Source organism: Podarcis bocagei (assembly GCF_964188305.1).
Source record: "Podarcis bocagei genome assembly, chromosome: Z".
Taxonomy (NCBI): domain Eukaryota; kingdom Metazoa; phylum Chordata; class Lepidosauria; order Squamata; family Lacertidae; genus Podarcis; species Podarcis bocagei.
The window spans coordinates 15,625,630-15,643,024 of NC_138140.1; the positions used below are offsets into that span (position 1 = coordinate 15,625,630).

At 49.4% G+C, this 17,395-nt stretch overlaps 1 protein-coding gene across 5 annotated transcripts in view; it reads left to right on the forward strand.

Annotated features, from left to right (window-relative positions):
• Positions 1 to 17,385, forward strand: part of RALGDS (ral guanine nucleotide dissociation stimulator) — a 94,576-nt gene extending 77,191 nt beyond the window's left edge. For 4 of the 5 annotated variants that reach the window (XM_081179198.1, XM_081179195.1, XM_081179197.1 and 1 more), the window contains exons 6-19: positions 408 to 529; positions 1,300 to 1,515; positions 2,329 to 2,432; positions 3,218 to 3,302; positions 6,652 to 6,729; positions 7,596 to 7,682; positions 8,508 to 8,540; positions 9,062 to 9,183; positions 10,434 to 10,529; positions 11,858 to 12,062; positions 12,374 to 12,460; positions 12,578 to 12,823; positions 13,390 to 13,504; positions 14,162 to 17,385. In XM_081179198.1, the coding sequence (XP_081035324.1) occupies positions 408 to 529; positions 1,300 to 1,515; positions 2,329 to 2,432; positions 3,218 to 3,302; positions 6,652 to 6,729; positions 7,596 to 7,682; positions 8,508 to 8,540; positions 9,062 to 9,183; positions 10,434 to 10,529; positions 11,858 to 12,062; positions 12,374 to 12,460; positions 12,578 to 12,823; positions 13,390 to 13,504; positions 14,162 to 14,337 (1,772 nt within the window). In that variant the 3' untranslated portion in view covers positions 14,338 to 17,385. The remainder of the gene's footprint in view (positions 1 to 407; positions 530 to 1,299; positions 1,516 to 2,328; positions 2,433 to 3,217; positions 3,303 to 6,651; positions 6,730 to 7,595; positions 7,683 to 8,507; positions 8,541 to 9,061; positions 9,184 to 10,433; positions 10,530 to 11,857; positions 12,063 to 12,373; positions 12,461 to 12,577; positions 12,824 to 13,389; positions 13,505 to 14,161) is intronic. The other variant, XM_081179196.1, reaches the window with a different exon arrangement.
• The last annotated feature ends 10 nt before the right edge of the window (positions 17,386 to 17,395 follow it).

Consider the following 17,395-nt stretch of genomic DNA (forward strand, 5'->3'; position numbering starts at 1 on the left):
TTGATTTGTGCAGGGGTTGCATTCCAGGACATCATGGAGCACACATAAGCTTGTTATGCCCCCATTGTGGCTGGTCCAAAAATGGCCCATGCATGCATAGTCACATGTTCTTTGAACACATACAAAATCAGAGGTGCCTATAGTCTCTAGTCTGACTGGCAGCAGCTGCCTCCAGGCCTTCAGCTTTGGAGATGGTCTCAGCCTGACTCCACGAGACCCTTTTAGCTGGAGATGCCAAGGATTGAATTCTTCCTGCGAAGGGTGTTCTCTGCCACTTCCTTTTATAGCCCCTCTGATCTGTGCTTAGATTGGGCTGGGGGTCGGGGAGCGATGGCAGATGCCCTGTCCTCTGCTGGCCTTCCTGCCAGTTGCTCCATGCCTTGACTCTGTCCCTTTGTCTCTCCCAGCTGTGGACCATGCCAGCTGCACCCTGCGGCTAGAAGAGGAGAATGGGCTAGGAGAAGGCAAGCTAGATTTCCTCTCTTTCTCGCCAGAGATGGTGGCCGAACAATTCACACTAATGGATGCCGTGAGTGTCTGATTCAGCCCGGGCGTGCTTTCTGTGACAATCCCCACCCCCACCCGCTCTCGTACAGAAGATATTACTCTGAGTTAGATTGCTGCATGGGGCTGGCCTTGAAGACTTTTTTTGGAAACTGCAACTCACCCAGAGTTCAGCAGCCAGATTTCCCACTAGGACTAGATGGAATGAGCATATGACATGGATGCCGACCTGGCTGCACTGGCTATCAGTTTCTTCCAGTTTCAATTCAGTTTTGGCTCATAAAGCCTTAGGCAACTTAGCCATGCCTCTGGGTACCAGTCACAGGAAACCGCAGGAGGGGAGAATGCTGTTGTGCTCAGGTCACACTTGTGGACATCTGGCTAGTCGCTGTGCAAAAAAGATGCTAGACAAGATGCACCCAGCAGGATGTTCTGATGTGCTTATGTTCTTCCTCCTCCAAAACCCTTGGAAAGGGCATTAAATTCTTCAGGTTACAGACGCTTCAGGTTGTGCGTTTTCTGGTTGCACACCGTGCCGAACCTGGAAGTACTGAAACGGGTTACTGCCGGGTTTCGGCGTGTGCACAGACCCACTAAATCACGCTTTGTGCATGCACAGAAGCGCCGAATCGCAACCCACACATGCGCAGACGTGGCGCTGCAGGTTGCGAACATGCCTCCTGCACGGATCACGTTCGCAACCCGAGCCTCCACTGTAAATGAATGACAACTTGCCCTCTTCAAGCCACCATCCTTGCTTTTCCTGATCCTTGTCTTAATGCCTCTCTGTTGCAGGAGCTTTTCAAAAAGGTGGTTCCCTATCACTGCCTTGGCTGCATCTGGTCCCAGCGGGATAAGAAAGGCAAGGAGCACTTGGCCCCCACCATCCGGGCGACCGTCTCCCAGTTTAACCGTGTCACCAACTGCATCATTTCAACTTGCCTTGGGGACCGGGCCCTGAAGCCACAGCAAAGAGCCAAGGTGGTGGACCACTGGATTCAAGTAGCTCGGGTAGGTTGCTTGGCTGTAGACCCCTCCAAAAAAATAAATAAATAGTATTGTGGTTTGAGATGGGACTCAATCCAAATTATGTTTTGGAATGGGGCATTTCAAGAACATGGGTGGTTGGGTTTTTTTTGGGGGGTGTTTCTTTTCAATCAAGTTTCTAGCCCTCACCACAGAAGACAGTGACTGCCACCAACTTGGGTGGCTTTAAAAGAGGATTAGGCAGATTCATGGAGGAGAAGGGCTACCATCAGCTACTAGCCTCAATGGCTGTGCTCTGCTTCCACTGCCAAGAGGGAGGATGCCTCTGAACTCCAGTTGCTGGGGATCACAAGCAAGTCCTGCTCTTAGGCTTCTCAACAGGGTACCTAGTTGGCCAGTGTGAGAACAGGATGCTGGACCAGTGGCCTGATCCAGAAGGCTCTGCTTACATTTTTACGTTCTTCGCTACTAACACTGCTGTTAAGTGCAGCAAAACTCAACATAGGCAACAAGTTTTTAGTTTGTTGCTTACCTGTAACCAGGGAGTTTTAATTTGCATTTCCTTTTGACTGCAACATTTGGGTCACCTAAATGCAAATCTCTATCTATCTCTCTCTCTCCCCCCCCCCCCCACAAACACACATATGTATATGTATATGCCACAGAACTTAATCCATTCCAGGAAATTAAGATAGCAGTTCAAATGATGGGCAGAGGATCCAGGAAACAACTGCCTAACCCTTAACCCACAATAAGGGGTTTTTTTTAACCTCTGCGTGTGCATCTCCTCTTTCTAGCTCATTCTAACGCCCACTGTTTTTCCTTGTGCTCCTCCAGGAATGCCGGATCCTAAAGAATTTCTCTTCCCTCCGGGCCATTCTCTCTGCCCTGCAATGCAACGCTGTTCACAGGTTGAAGAAGACATGGGATGAGGTCTCCCGGTGAGTAGGGTATGAAGGAAGAATTTGGGTGCAGGGGGAGAAAGTGCATGCACTGCAGATCCCTCTTGGGTGTCAGCACCACCAAGTCTTCCATCTCAGATCTTGCCTCTGCTACACATTCACTGGGCGGTTGCAGGCAAGGCAACTGTTATTTCAAACTCATACCTGCAGCAAAGGGATAATAGCATTGGCTTGCTGCACAGTGTGATTGCTGTTGTAAGGATTTCTGAAATCCATGCATATCGAAGTGCTTCCTGTGAAGCATCTTGAAGCAAATCCACAATACGGTGGTGTCTATAAAAAACAGTGACATGGGAAATATAGGAGGCTGTCTGATACTGAGTTGGAACATAGATCCATCTAGTTCAGTGTTGTCTACACTGACTGGCAGCAGCTCTCTGGAGTGTCACATTAGGGTTCTTTCCCAGCCCTACTTGGAGATGCCATTGGGGGTTGAACCTGGGACTTTCTGCATGCAGAGCAGGTGCTCTGTAACTGAGCTATGGCCCTTCCTGTAATTGACTAGAGCAATCATGGACTTGTGAAATTGTGGAGTTGGAAGGGACCCCAAAGGTCATCTAGACCAACCCGCTGCAATGCAGTATTGTGTTATGTAAAAGTGATTTAAAACATTACGTGTATAAAATACAGTTAAAGCAATGGCATATGGAAAAATGTTTTCGGAACCAATATAGATACCAAGTGGGATAGAAATCTCCAGCTTAGAAGACTTGTTGAAAGCAGAAGTACGTTGATTTAGTGATACCCTTGTTCCCTCTTGACAGAGAAAGCTTCCGCACTTTCCACGAGCTGTCAGAAATCTTCTCAGATGAGAACAACCATTCCTTGAGTCGGGAGCTTCTCATTAAGGTAAGATACCTGCTTTTAAAATACAGTGGTACCTCTGGTTACAGACGCTTCAGGTTACAGACTCCACTAACCCAGAAATAGTACCTTGGGTTAAGAACTTTACCTCAGTATGAGAACAGAAATCGTGTGGCGGCAGCGGAAGGCCCCATTAGCTAAAGTGGTGCCTCAGGTTAAGAACAGTTTCAGGTTAAGAACAGACCTCCAGAACGAATTAAGTTCTTAACCTGAGGTACCACTGTACCTGCTAATAATAAAAAGTAAAGAAATGTGCAAGACACATGTGCTTGATCGGTTTGGTCCCACTGATGCTTGAAAGCTTTATTTCATTTGCCCTGGGCAGGAATGTTGTGAAGTGACCGATTGATGAGAACTGTTACCCGTTTTGGGGTGAAGCCAGGTGGAAGATTTTATTGGGTGACAGGCATTCAGGCATTTGGAATATGCTTTTCTTTGCTGGGGGTGTGCAAGAAATAATGTCTACAGCTTTATCCTAAAATCCTCCTATGTGCAGCACTGATTGGTCAGTGTCCGTGATGTTGGCATTTGGCTGTTTGCTTTATACATCCGTTGTCATGGAAGTTGCTAAGTGAGACTCCCACCCTCTTTCCATTACTTATGTCCTTACCTTTGGAGATGTTTTAGTCTGGCAACCACTCCTCAGGGGTTTTTCCCTCCACTAATTAATGGATTAAATACAAAGCAGCTGGATTCTGCAAAGACACAGCAAAGTTGTCTCTTAGAGGATCTGAAAGGGTTTTTCTAAAGGGGTAGGCCGAAAATCACCACTCACTTCTGTGGTCCATTTATCCTCCATGAAAGTGGAGTGGTTGTGTGATTTCTCCTCTCTCTCTGGCCAGCTTGGAGATAGGTCACAAGCAATGGCGTAACTAGCCGCTCGGGTGTCCGGGGTGGCACACACACCCTGCGCCTGGGGGGCGGGGCGAGCCAGGGCAGGGCGCACTGCACAAAGCCTCTCCGCTGCCTCCCCCTCAGCTGTAGGGCGGCTGGGGGAGAGGTGGTGGACAGACGCAAGCCCCACACTACTGTTTCAGGCAGCACAGAGCCTGCAGATGCCCAAGCCACCACGTCACTCCCAGGAGAGACGCATGGCTCGGGCACGCTTTAGGCCCTGCTGTAAGTGCCGGTCCCCGCAGTGTGGTGCCCAGTGCCAGCCACATTTAGCTGTGTTTGTTGACTGAACTAAAAAGTTTTGTGAGCCCAATTTTTATTTATTTATTTTAAAAACTCATATTTTTGCCATTTTGTCACACACACACCAGTGATGACACCCGGGGCGGCCCGCACCCACCGTACCCCCCTTCCTACGCCACTGGTCACAAGGTAGATGAGGATTTATTGGGAGAAATCCCTGGGTTGTTTGAAGTAGATTAGCAAAGATATCAGATAAAAAGACAGTTGTATAAAAAGATTAGCAAAGATATCTGAGTGTCTCAGACTAGGGCCTGGGAGACCAGGGTTCAAATCCTCCCCACTCAGTCACGAAGCAACCTGAGTGTGACCTTGGGCCAGCTTCAAGGAATAACTCTCAGTAAATAATGGATGGCTTTTAACTCCCTGGCATAATGCTCAGCAAAACAGTTATCTTAAAAACTCACAATAACTTGGGGCGAACAAATCAGGATGAAGGCTTAAGAAACAGGATGTCTGGAAGTGACCTGAGAACCAGAAACCTTTTGTTGATCTACTGTAAATCCAGAGAGAGATCTTCCCATCCCCCTCTTCTGCTAGGGAATGGGTCATGCCTCCTTTAGTGCTGTTGCGGCAAACCGGGCAGAGACAGCTGTTTTTAGATTCTTCTCTGCTTGGCTTGGGCACCTCCTGGACTCAGCAGCTAAGGAGTCCCCTGTGAGGATGATGAGGGTGAGAGATACGTACCAGGGAAGAGAATATCATAGAGTCGTAAAGTTGGGAGGGACCACGAGAGTCTTCTAGTCCAACCCCCTGCAATGCAGCAATCTTTTGCGCAATGTGCAGCTCGTACCCGTGATCCTCAGATTAAGAATTATCATCTGGTTCTCTACTGATTGAGTCATTCCAGAGGGATTCCCTCTTCTTATCAGCAAACTGCAATCAAAGCTTTCCCAGAATTACTGCTCATCCATCTAATCAATGGGTGGGGTTTGCGACCCGGACCCTGGGTGACACCCCACCTTGTAGTCAGTTTTTAAATGCTCTCCTGCTTCCATGATTCCATTAAACCAGGATTCCTGCAGTTGATCCAGGCTTTTCTTGCACAGAGTTTCTGCAGTGTAGATCATAATCTGGCCTCTACTGATCATTTGCTCTGATTTAATGGTGGTGTGCTTACACGAAAGTGAGCATTAATCTGCTCGCACTGTGCGACTACGCATCTCAGAATCATAGAATTTTAGAGCTTAAAGGGTCATCTAGTCATACCCCCTTTAATCAGTCGTCCACATTTTTCAAAGCATTTCCCCATCACTTCCCTAACTGCAGAAAGCCTGATTCTTCAAGCCTGCAAACACTTTAATCTACTTTAAACGTGCATGAAAAATACAACTGTGCATATAAAAACCATTGCATAGGAAATATAGGAGGCTGCCTGATACTGGTTGTAAGTCAGACCGTTGATCTATCAAGCTCAGTATTTCCTACGCTGACTGTCAGCAGCTCCTCAGGGGTTAAAGCAGGAAACCTTTCTACCAGGGCTGTCCAACTTTTCATACTGGGTGGGCGGCAATACTATTTTGACATGGGGGTATCTAGGCCAAAATTTGATGCCCCCAGCCCTTGTGCTGCCTTCTCCAAACCAGCACCTTGCTTACCTAGCTTTGGGAAGGCAGTGCAAGGAGGTTTTTTGGGGGGGGGAGTGTTAAATGTTGCCAAGGGTTTCCAGAAAAGGTTTTGAGGTCCACCTGTGGCCCTTGGCTGTACATTGGGCCACACTAGCCCTACCTGGAGATACCATTGGGGATTGAACCTAATGCACCCACAGCATATGCTGTAGCACTTAGCTGTGGCCCTTCCCTTAAAAACGAACTAAGATTCTAGTCCTCGTGGTTCTGAATAAGAGGTTGAAATAAATAAGAAGCTGTCTTCTACTGAGTCAGATCCTCATTATACGGAGCCAAATGCTCAGTCCATCTTGATCACTATTGTCTACACTGACTGGCAGCAGTTCTCCAGGATTTCAGGCGGGGGGGGGCATAGTCTTTTCCAGGGCTACCTGGAGATGCCACCAGGGACTGAACTGTGGCCCTCTTGCCACTCTTGTTTATTGATGATTACTGCAGTCATCTCGAAAGAATGCTGTACACCCAGACTCTCATATTAATGGTTCCCTGTCTCTCTTTCCTTGGCAATGCAGGAGGGGACCTCCAAGTTCGCCACCCTAGAGATTAACCCAAAGAGGGCTCAGAAACGGCAGCAGCAGCAGCGGGAGATGGTGAGTCGAATATGGGGTTTTATAGGACTTTTTACCAGAGAGGCTGTGTGGTTTAGTGGTTAGGGTGCCAGACTAGGACTTGGGAGGTCAGGATTCAAATCCTCACTGGAAGCTCACTGCGTAGCCTCAGGCCAGGCTAACCCACCTCACAGGGTTGTTGTGTGGGTAGAACAAGAAGAGAACTATGTATGCCACCTTTAGCTCCTTGGAGGAAAGATGGGATATAAATGCAATAAAGAAATACCAAGCCAGATTCATAAGTCTGTGCTATTTGGAGATATCAGCAGAATTTCAGATTCTTGGTTAGAGAAATAGGTTTTTCGTTTCACCTTCTCACTTGATCCTTCTAAGCCAGGGGTAAGGAACCTCTGTGGCCCTCCAGGACTCAAACTCCCATCAGCCCTTGCTGCTAGCACTGGCCAATAATCGGGAATGATGGGAGTTGTAGTCCAGCAATGTCTGGAGGGCTAAAGGCCTGCTGATCTTAAGTTGCAGCATTCCTTTCTGCTAGCAAAAGATGGAAGGCTGCCCCTATAGTGAGAGTGGAGGGAATACCTCTTCCAAGATCAAGCCCGGGGGGGGGGGGGGACCTTGGTGCACTCCATATTTTGTGGAACCTTTGGTCCTGATGTGTGGTGGTGGAAATCCTCTTTATTACAGGCGGGGAAGCTTTGGCCCTCCAGACACGGCTGAACTACATTTCCCATCATCCCCTACAAGCATTGCCAGTGACCCAGAAACATAGGCAGTTGAAGTTCAGAGGGCCAAAGCTTCCTTATCTCTCATTTTTTAACCAACTCCCATGTTGGGACTCTCTGGACACGGTGGCTCTCTCATTGATCTTAACCCCTTGGCTCCTGTTACAGGGCGTGATGCAAGGCACCATCCCTTACCTGGGCACCTTCCTCACTGACCTAGTGATGCTGGACACAGCCATGAAGGACTACGTGGATGTAAGTATCACCAAGCCTTCCCCCCGCCCCGCTCCCTCTTTCAAGCAAACTAATCTTTCCTTTGCCACATTCCCTGTTGCGCTAATTTTTTTCCTGTAAAGAAATGGCACACCACTGCATAATGTTTCCATGATGGAACCTTATAAGGTCTCCCTAAGAGTCTCACATGAGCAGATCTTTTTACCTGTAGTCACACTGCCCCCTGGTGGGTATTTGTAGCTTCCTACAGATTTTAAAGGGGTGCCTAAATGCATTTTTTGTTATTGGGAAACCATTTCAACTGCAAGCCTAAACAGCATCACCAAAATGAGAACAGCCCCTGCTCATGAGGGGTGTACAGTTGAAAATCTGAAATGCAAGTGCCGTTGAAAAATGAGTCTTGTGGTTTTTTCCATCATCTCTGACCGTTACACAATGCTGCCTGGGCCTGATGGGACTCCAGCAACATTTGGAGGGCCATGGGTTCCTCACCCCTGTTAAACAGAGTACAGCAAAGACTTGTGGCTCATTGGTAGGGCATCTGCTTTGCATGCAGAAGGTTCTGGGTTCAAATCCCTGGCATCTCCAGGTTCATTTCATAATCCTTCTTTTTTACGAATCACATCATGCTTAGAACTCTCCCTTCTAAAAAGCAACAATCCAATGATGGTTGCAGAAAAGTACAGTTTTCTGATTAGATCCTTGAATCTTTTATTTTTGCTGCAAACTTACCTATTCTTAAAGTTTTTCCACATTTTGGATACTCAGAAATTGAACCGGCGGGCAGCTGGGGACGGGGGTGGGGCCTTCGCTGGGTTTTAACGACCTGCTTTTCTTTTCTTTCAGGCTGGCCTGATCAACTTTGAGAAAAGGAGGAAGGTGAGAACTGTTGTTGTTTTTAACCAACTTTATGATGAATAGCAAACGTTTTATAGGTGGCTTTAAATTCTCAATAAAGTGCAGCAGCCGTAAACAAGGGAGAGAATAAAACCAGCATACCAAACTGAGGCTTCCAAGCACTGAGCATTCTCAATGGCCATAGAATTTCTCTATAGCTCAGTGGGGTTGGGGAACCAGAAATTGGAGGTGGGTGGGGGGATGGAATGGAGTATACTGGGAGGAGGGTATGGCTGGCTGGGGGGTGGAATGGAGTATGATGGGAAAGTGGCTGGCAGGCACCCTAAATGACAGCACTCTGCCCTGTTTCATTAATACTTTTTATACGCTTTGTGACTTTTCAGCCAGGTCTGATAGGAGTTGTAGTCCAGAAACTCTGGAAGGCTGTAGGTCAGGGAAGAGTGCCGTAGGACCCCTTACAGTGATATTTCTGGGCTAGCAAGGAAGTGTATGGAGAGCCAAGTTTAACCCTGCTTTCCCCCACCCCCACTCTCCACCTGCAGGAGTTTGAAGTCATCGCCCAGATCAAACTGCTCCAGTCAGCCTGCAACAACTACAACTTCACGCAGGAAGATCGCTTTGTGGTCTGGTTCCATAGCATCGAGCGGCTCAGTGAGGCAGAGAGGTGAGCCCTCTCCTTCCCCCTCATCTCAAATATTAAATCACGTGGGCTTCCAGTGTGCTTCCCCAGTCCAAGCAAGTGCCTTGCTGAACACTAAAGATCACAGGTGGGGAGAGGGCTCTGTGCTTACGTCCTGCTTGCAGGCTTCCCATTGGGGCATCTGGTTGGCCACTGTGAGAATGGGATGTTGGACGAGATAGGCCATTGGCCCTGATCCAGCAGGACTCTTGTGCCCTACCTCCACTGTCAGAGGTAATACCAGTTACCACAAATCACAAGTGGGGAGAGTGGCCGTTGTGCTCAGTTCCTGTACTGGGGCTTCACATTGAGGCCACTGTTTGGCCTGATCCAGCACCAGTCTCTTCTTACATCCTGCTTAGTTGGGGTGCTTTCAATAGGAGGCTCCATTTACAGCTTCATCGCTGTTCCTCTTGAGGACCAGAAACTTGTCCTTTTTTTAAAAAAAGGATTACGTATCAGGTAGGGTAGGGGTGAGGGACGCGGATGGCACTGTGGATTAAACCACAGAGCCTAGGACTTAGAAGGTCGCGGTTTGAATCCCCACAACGGGCTGAGCTCCCGTTGCTCGGTCCCTGCTCCTGCCAACCTAGCAGTTCGAAGCACGTCAAAGTGCAAGTAGATAAATACTTCCGGCGGGAAGGTAAATGGCATTTCCGTGCGCTGCTCTGGTTTGCCAGAAGCGGTTTAGTCATGCTGGCCACATGACCCGGAAGCTGTACGCTGGCTCCCTTGGCCAAAAAAGCGAGATGAGGGCCACAACCCCAGAGTCGGCCACGACTAGACTTAATGGTCAGGGGTCCCTTTACCCTTTACCTTTAGGGTAGGGGTGAGGAACCTTTTCCAGTCAAGTGTTGTGCATGATCATTATCAACCTCCCAGGGATAGCAGGTCAGTGGTGGGCAAGGCCAGAGGTGAAAGTGAGTGGAGCAACAGGTATCACTCTCACCTTTTACACTGTAGGCTATGCCCACCCCCACATCTCTCCCTGTAGGCAGGCAAGAGGCATTGCCCCCTTTCCAAGAGCAGGGCTGGTGAAAGGGTGTGGCCTGTGAACGGGAGGGCAGAGCCCAGGAAGAGATTTTGGAGGGTCGGACAGAGAAGCCTAGGAGGCCACTTTGGAACCCCTAGGCCTGAAGTCTCCCCCATCCTGCAGGAGGATGAAGAGAACAGCTCTTGAGGCAAGAGAGTTGATGCAAACACCAACCAGTGTCCTTTCTCTCTGTTCCTTCCAGCTACGGCCTCTCCTGTGAGATTGAGCCCCTGTCGGAGTCAGCCAGCAACACCCTGAAGGCGAAGAAAAACACAGGGATCATCAAGCGCTGGAGCGAGTAAGTCCTTGTGGATCGATCCCAAAGTGCAGTGTTGCTCCAGGGGCATCTCTGAGCCCTCATTTTAAGAGCCAGCTTAAAACAAGTTGGGGCTAGAGAACAGCTTTGAGAGACAGCCTGGCTGCAGAAATTGTTTATTATTTATGTCTTTATTTAGAACACTCATACCCTGCTCTTCAGCCAAAATGGCTCCTGGAGCAGCTTATAATACAATGAAAACAAGACAGTCCCTGCCCACAGGTTTCCAATCTTCTTTAAAAAACAAAACAAAAAACAGCCCTCCACAACACATAAGGAAAAAGGGACAAGGAGGGAAGAGGAAAATAAAAATCTAAACTCAGGCATAGGCATTCCTATAATGACCATCCCGCACAGTTTAGGGGCAGGAGGTGCCCAGTGGAGCTGGCATCTCACACCAGAGTGTACCACTGCTTCAGTGGCTGCCTTCAGGTGAAATGAGGAGGCGTCATCAAGAACTTGAGGAGACAGGAAGAAGCTGCCTTTATACTGAGGCTAGCAGAACACTCTCTCACTCTCTCTCTCTCTCTCTCTCTCTCTCTCTCTCTCTCTCTCTCTCTCTTTTTTTGCTGCATGAGGCACAAGCCAAGAATGTACATTGGCCCCTTCCAGAAGCCAACTAGACTGGAGTTGAATTTTTCCTCCAACTTTGGGGATGGGCTAGCTTAGAGGGGTTACTTGTAACAGTGGGTTGTCGGGCATTGTTGGACTACAATGCCCATCACCCCCCAGCCAGCTTGGTCATGGATGATGAGAGTTGCAGTCCAACCACATCTGAGGACCCAAAGCTAGTTAAGGCAATTTTAATTAACATCCTATTGGCTTGAGTACCCTTGTTTTATTTTAAGCCCAAGGCCTGTAGGGATTGAACCTGGGACCTTCTGAAGGGGGAATATATACCTTGGTCTCCCGGGTCCTTGTCCAACACTCCAACCACTACATCACCATGGCTCTAGCCAATATTATCTACACTGACTGGCAGCAGTCTCTGCCAAGCCTATCTGGAGATGCTGGTGACTGAGCATGCAATTTTTTGCTTGCAATGTCTGCATGCTAGAGCTCTTCCTTTAAAAACAACATAAGATCCTAGTCCTCATGGTTCTGAACTGAAGCCTCATTTTAATAGACTACTGGCCTGGCTTAGAATGTCCCTGTCTCGCACAATACTGTCTACACTCACCGGCAGCAGCTCTCCAGGGTTCGAGGCAGGGAGCGTAGATGTCACTGGGGAGTGAGCCTGGGGCCTTCTGCCTTGAGCCACCTGGGCCCCTTCCTGAAAGCTGCTTATTTGCTTTCCTTGTTCTTCCCAGCCGGCAGGCCCCCAGCACCGAATCCTCCTGTGCCAGCGGCAGCTCCCACTCCAAGTCCTTTGACCAGCTGAAGTGCGGTCCCTACCTGTGCAGTGGGGACATGGCTGACTCCGTCAGTGTCACGTCGGCCGGCTCCAGCAGCTCCGACGTGGAGGAGATCAACATCAGCTTCATCCCTGACTCTCCCGAGGGTCAAGAGAAGAAGGTACAAGACAGCGTCCTGCTAGGCCCCGCTTGTGCCCAGGGGGGCAGGTGGCAGGTGTGCCCCGTTGTCGGGGGAGAGGCCTACTTTCCCTTTGGGGGCAGGGGGCAGGTTTTGGAACGGGCAGGCCTGGAAATCCTTCTGTCCCAAGGCAAACGCCTGTAGGGAGCAGGCTTCAGAGGCTGTTGGCGGTGGGCGGGGTGGGTGGGCAGAGCTGATATGAGCCCCTCCCCCTCCTGTGCTCGAGGTGGGAGGGGCCTGTGCCTTGCAAGCCGCCGTGTGTTTCTGAAATGTAATTTATCCCGCCCCATTAGTGTTACCTTCCCGCCCTGGACGCCCAGACGTTCAACTCCGCTTCTGGCCAGGAGGGGGTGCCCCTGAGCACTGCCTGTAGTAGAAAGGTGATTTTTCTCAATAAGGAATACCTGGGGAGGCAGAAAAGGAAACACCCGCTGTGTTGCAGGAGGCTTAAATAAAGCCCTTTAATTCTCTCCCCTCTTTCTCTCCTCCCTCCGCAGTTCTGGGAATCCACCTCACTTTCCTCCCTGGACACCTCTGGAATCGGCTCGAGTTCTAGCAGCGCCTCCTCCTCCTCTGTCTCTTCCACGCCAGTGACGGCCTCCCGCACCCACAAGCGCTCTGTCTCAGGCATCTCCAGCTACTCCTCTCTCTCCTTGCCCCTCTATAACCAGCAAATTGACGACTGTTGCATCATCCGGGTCAGCTTGGCCGTGGAGAATGGAAACATGTACAAGAGCATTCTGGTGAGGGTCTTTTGATGAGGAGGGGTCTTTGTTTTTCTGTGAGGTGGGTAGTTGGGTGCACTTCGAAATCCGGAGGGTTTTTTCGGGAAGCCTTTTGGGTGCAAATGTAAAGAGCCTGCCTAGGATATCTGTTCACTAAATGTTCTGTGCTAGTCCTTAGGAAGCTGCTTTAAACCAAGTCAGACCATTGGCTCATCTGCCTTTGTACTTCCTACACTGACCAGCAGAGGCTCTCTAGGATTTCAGGCAGGGAGTGCTATCTCAGCCCTACTAGGGGATGCCAGGGATTGAACTGGGACCTTCTGCAGGCAAAGCAGATCCTCTGCCCACTGAACTCTAGATGCTCCTGATGAACGTTGGAAGCTGCCTTATACCGAGTCAGACCATGGGCCGATTTTGCTCAGTACTGTCAACACTGACAGGCAGTAGCCTTCCAGAGTTTCAAGGAAGGTTACCTCCAAGCCCTTCCTGGAGGTGCCATGGGCAAGTGAACCTGGGGCCTTCAGCATTCAAGATTAGGTGCTTGCCTAAATGTGGGTTTTTGTTTTTACATTAATATTTTCCAGGTAACCAGCCAGGACAAGACCCCGGTTGTGATCCGTAAAGCCATGGCCAAACACAATCTGGATGGGGACCGGCCGGAGGACTATGAGCTCATTCAGATCATCTCAGAAGAGAGAGGTGAGGTGCCGTGGTTACTTAGCCACGATTATGGCTGTGTTTTCCCTCCACTGTCAGAGGCAGTGTGCCTCTCAACGCCAGTTGCTGGGAATTGCAAGTCAGAAGAAGTGCTGCTGCAGTTAAGAGTCCTGCTCATGGCTTCCAATTTGGGTACCTGGTTGGCCATGCTGACCATTGGCCATGCTGGCTGGGGCTGGTGGGAATTGGAGCTGTTCCCCTCTCTGTAAAGGTAAAGGGACCCCTGACCATTAGGTCCAGTTGTGGCTGACTCTGGGGTTGCGGCGCTCATCTCGCTTTATTGGCCGAGGGAGCCGGCGTACAGCTTCCGGGTCATGTGGCCAGCACGACTAAGCCGCTTCTGGCGAACCAGAACAGCACACGGAAACGCTGTTCACCTTCCCGCTGGAGCGGTACCTATTTATCTACTTGCACTTTGATACGCTTTCAAACTGCTAGGTTGGTAGGAGCAGGGACCGAGCAACGGGAGCTCACCACGTCACGGGGATTCAAACCGCCAACCTTTTGATCAGCAAGTCTTAGGGTCTGTGGTTTAACCCACAGTGCCACCCGCGTCCCCTCTCCGTAGCATCTCCTTAAAAGCCCAGTCCTGGAACCTGACTTCTTCTCTCCCGCTCCCCCCCCCCCTTGTCCCCCTAGAACTGAAAATCCCGGACAACGCCAATGTCTTCTATGCCATGAACTCTGCTGCCAACTACGACTTTGTGCTCAAGAAGAGAGGCTTCTCCAAGGCCGTCAAGATCAAGCATGGATCGAGCTCCACGCTGCCACGGATGAAGCAGAAAGGCCTCAAAATTGCCAAAGGCATCTTCTAACCCCTGGGGCAGAGGGTCGCCTGCCCCACCCACGGGCTTTGCCCCCTCACCAACTCAGTGCTGTTCCACTCTTGGCTACCAGTCTGTCTTAAACGCCATGGGGTTGGGGGCAGGTGTGTGAGAGATGATGTGATTGATCTCCCCAGCCCGGCAACCTTGACCCTTTTCTCCATCTTGCCAAGGAGGTGACCCAGCCGAAACCCTGGAAATTGGAAGCGGGATCCCTTAGCAGCAACACCTCTCCTGCACGTTGCTCTTCGCGCTTTCTCTCTCTCTGCGTTGGCAGCAGCTGGCCCCCCTTGCCTTTAAATCAGGTCTTCATCTCGTCTTTTTTAAAAACAACAACAACGAGGAGGACATTTTTATTTTCCATTTAAAAAAACACAACACCTTTCCATGGTGCAAGCCAAGCTTATGTGGCTGCCTGAAGCCGTAGCCTGCCTTAGGTGTCTACACCGATCAGCGTGGTGGTGCTAAGGGGGTCTTGCTTTCTCCGTTCTCTACTAAGATGCACCCGAGCAGAGGCTGGGGACTGGGAGTTCAGGAGATTGGGGCGAGCCCATGTGTGGGACAATGACTGTCTTCATCTTCCATGCTCCTGGATACAGTTCCTTCTTGGTTGTCCTGGTCAAGCGAACTCACTGCCTGGAATTGGTCCAGAAATGCACTTTTTTGTCCTCAACAGGAGTCTGAAACTTTCCCCCACCGCTGCCTGTCCACATGGAGGGCCCTGTGGATTCCTCGTGTGGATTTCAGGCCACCAGCGAAGGTGGATCCTGTGCCAGAATAGGGTCAACCCACTCAAGACTTTTTTGAACTTTTCCAAACTCCTTCCCCCTCCCCTTTCCATTAAGAGCCTCCACCAAAGATCAAAAATGGCAAGCGTGTTTCTATGACAAAACGCCTCCGCTGGCCAACAGAGGCAGGAGTTGAAGGAAGTTGGTTTCTGTACAAAACACACTGTAAATAAGGACCTTGGGTGGAGAGAAGTATGAGGTGGGAGGAGGGCTAAGTGATTTGCTCTAAAGGGTTGCAAGGAAACTGCCCCCCTCCCTCTTGGGAAGTGCCACTCCAGTTTTTTTCTTGTGTGTGTTTAATGGACTAAGAACCTTTGACAGTGAAGTAGGGTCTGTGGACTATTGTCTGATGTGATCAGATTTTTTTTTTTGTAAAGAGAATCTCAAAATGAATTTACTAATGTTCCACCCCACCCCACCCCACTCCCAATATTTATTGATTGTGTAAATAGACTGGTTGGATTTGTACATTTTACTAACACTGTTTAAATATCCGTTAGCGTGGTCAGTTTTATGTTTTTGAATTGTGTGAGACCTTTTGAGTGTGTGAATGGGGGAATATGCTACATACTCCTTTGTTGAAACTTACAGGACATTTCAGACAGGGTTTCTTGGGTGGAGTCAAAAGTGCATTAGCACAAGGAGGGTGAACCTTTGCCTTCCCCACCCCCCAAAGTTGCTGGACTCTTAACTCACATCGTTCCTGACCACTGCCTATTTTATCTGCAGGTGTCCCCCAACCCACCTCTGCCCCCTCCCCCACATGGCAAGGGAAAATGTCTTCTGATTTTATCTTTACCACTAAAATATTGCCACGAGCTTTTCACTAAACACTATGAAGAGGCCCTGCAGATCCTCTCCAAGCTCCAAAATTCTGCTGCCTCCTTTGCGCTCTGTGTGAGCTTGCGTCTGTCTGTGTCACTGTGGTTATAGGACTGGAGGGAGCAAACAGACCCACAGCACACTCATAATCACAAAAGTGACTAAGCTAGAGTCCTCAACACCTCAGGACTTCCATTGGAGCAGCCTTGGTGATACACTTGGTACAGGCGACTAACTGGAAGGTTGTTTGTCTTAAAAAGAACCACAATGAGCACAGCTAGAAACATGGGAGTGAATGAGGTGTAAGTAATTGAGAATCTGCAACATCTTTGTCTGTGCAGGCTTTGCAATTTCTGGTTCTAGAGCTGGCCTATCTAAGGTGGTGCCATCCAGGTGTGGATGGGAGTCCTGCCTCCCATCTAGAGGTTGGGAGCCAAGCATCAGCTAAAGGGCACCTTCTTGGCTTAGCCTTATGAGAGCTTCTCTTAACCTAATCCTCAGAAGTCATCTGCTTTCTTGCTCAGGATCTCATAGAAAAGAGGGCTGTTAATTCTCCAGTTGCCAGACCTGTTTTTATAAGCCCAGGGTTTGGGGGATTCTTTTAAAACACCCCCACCCCACCCCCTACACCAAAACAGCATTATCTGAAAGGCAATCGGCTTTGCTCTGCCTATGAAGGGAGCGGATCATCTCCTTGAAGGCAGCAGTGGGCTGTCTTATCTTTATCCCACATTTACTGTCCAATCTGCTGCTGGTGTTGATCCTGTAAATAAGGTTTTATTTCTTCTTGTTTAGACAAACGCTGGAAGATACTCCCCTATCCGTTTTGTAGAACAGTGGCTTCCTTGCGTTTTCGCTCTTTGTGGCTTTAAGCAACAGAATAGCTTCCTTTTTGTCTCCATCCCCTTTTGCTGCCGGCTGGGAGGATGGGGATCTGTGGCCTTTGTTGCCAGCCATTGTCAAGGACTCTCTCTGTGGATCAGCCAGTGCAGAACTTTTTGCTAGACCTGCACCAGGTTCCCTGGATATGTTCCCCCACAAAATCCTTGTGCACACAAAAAAAGGCCTCAGGCCTGGAGTTGTGACACTGCTTCCCTGCTAGGCTTCCACTAAATCCTTTTTATACATGTACCTTTTCCAGAAACTTCCTTCCCACACCCAGTTCTTCCTCACTGCACAAACACTTCTTCCTGAAGCTTTTTTCCTTAACAGCTGCTGCTTCTCCCTACTTTTCATTGGAGTGTGACAAGAGTCCACAGCTGCTAGGGTGTGTGTGTGTGTGTGTACGTGAGTGTGTGGTCCATGTTGGTGACTGTACATGAGGTATATTTTGTACCAATTTCCTTGAAGTAGCACACTACCTGGTGTGATTGTATACAGCAATGCAATTAGCCTTTTTCAATAAAAATGCTGATTTTGAGGCAAAGGACCAAGTTGTT